The sequence below is a fragment of the Nematolebias whitei genome, chromosome 16 (genome assembly GCF_014905685.2).
Source record: "Nematolebias whitei isolate Nwh7 chromosome 16, NemWhi1, whole genome shotgun sequence".
NCBI lineage: Eukaryota > Metazoa > Chordata > Actinopteri > Cyprinodontiformes > Rivulidae > Nematolebias > Nematolebias whitei.
The window spans coordinates 10,905,656-10,906,939 of NC_056513.1; the positions used below are offsets into that span (position 1 = coordinate 10,905,656).

General features: G+C 40.2%; 1 protein-coding gene across 1 annotated transcript in view; it reads right to left on the bottom strand.

Moving 5' to 3' along the window:
• LOC119422319 (complement C3) overlaps positions 1 to 1,284 on the bottom strand; it is a 31,321-nt gene that overhangs the window by 19,377 nt on the left and 10,660 nt on the right. Inside the window, exons 12-16 of the mRNA XM_037689667.1 lie at positions 1,072 to 1,171; positions 855 to 949; positions 573 to 764; positions 310 to 465; positions 86 to 215 (exon numbers count right to left, since the gene is read on the bottom strand). Of these exons, the coding sequence (XP_037545595.1) occupies positions 86 to 215; positions 310 to 465; positions 573 to 764; positions 855 to 949; positions 1,072 to 1,171 (673 nt within the window). The remainder of the gene's footprint in view (positions 1 to 85; positions 216 to 309; positions 466 to 572; positions 765 to 854; positions 950 to 1,071; positions 1,172 to 1,284) is intronic.

Here is a 1,284-nt window from a genome sequence, read left to right on the forward strand (position 1 = left end):
GTGTGTGTGTGTGTGTGTGTGTGTGTGTGTGTGTGTGTGCGGAGGGTATTTTTCTTAATTTTATTTTTTTAAACAGTACAATGACCTTGTCTGTAGGGAGTTCCTGAAGCAGTACTGGACTCAAACATCAGCCCAGCATCAAAGAACACGTTCATACTGTTGCTTCCTCCACCAGGTGTGCAGCCGATGTCGTACTTTTCCACGATGTCCCACACCTGCAAGGAAACAGACCAGGCTTAGGGTCACAAGATGTAACACTGTTAGCATTCTTAATCTTTCTAAATGTTCCTAGCCAGTTAAATAAATTACCTTTTTCTGGGTGAGACGATGCTTATTATTTAAAACATAGACTCCTTTGTCCACTGCGACGAGTCCCACTGTGGCACCAGGATCTCCTGTGACTCTCAGACTAAACATCTTGCGAGGCTCATAGGAGGGAACTGCTCTTGCTGATTCCAAAGTCAACTGCATGTAAATAAAAAGGTCAACAAATAAACTTTAAATCTGCATGATATGACTAACAACTACCTGTTTGATATTAATGTTGTTTCGTTTAATGTTGTGTGTCTCACCGATCCCATGCAGGAGTCTTTTACATCCACCCAAACTGAGTCTGACACCACTTCATTATCCGTTGGATGGTAGTAGGCTATGATGCGGAATGATGGTAACATCTCTTTGGTGACAGGAAGTATGAGGGAAATAAGCGTTTGGCCTTCTGTTTTGTGACGCTTAAACTTCACCAGCTGGCCTCTGCTTGTGATCTAAGGACAGAGAACTTCTCATTAGTTCTCATCAAATACATTTGTGTGTCTCCTTGTACAGTTCAGAGGAGAAAAGCAAACATCGCTGACCAGGTACGTGATGTCCTTTGGTTGACCTGGCTGCTTATTAAGGTTGAGGTTAATTTTCAGGTTGTCTCCAACTTTCACCTCAGCTGTATCCACACCTGGAAAATGGACGAGTTGCAACGAGCGTTAAAAGGTCTACTGCATGACATGTGAAGTTTACTGTTTTCACTGTTAACACCGCTCTTTGGAATACACAACATTATTGCAGAATATAAGTTACCTATATGAATGTAACTCTTGCTGTTCGTAGCATAAGGGATAGCTGTCATTTGAGCTGATGCTTGTCTGTCATTTGAAATCTGATCATGATTTGTTTTTGCCTGTCAGTAAAAACAAACACACACACACGAACAGATGGATGTGAAAGGATTGACAAACTGATAGCAATATATATATATATATATATATATATATATATATATATATATATATA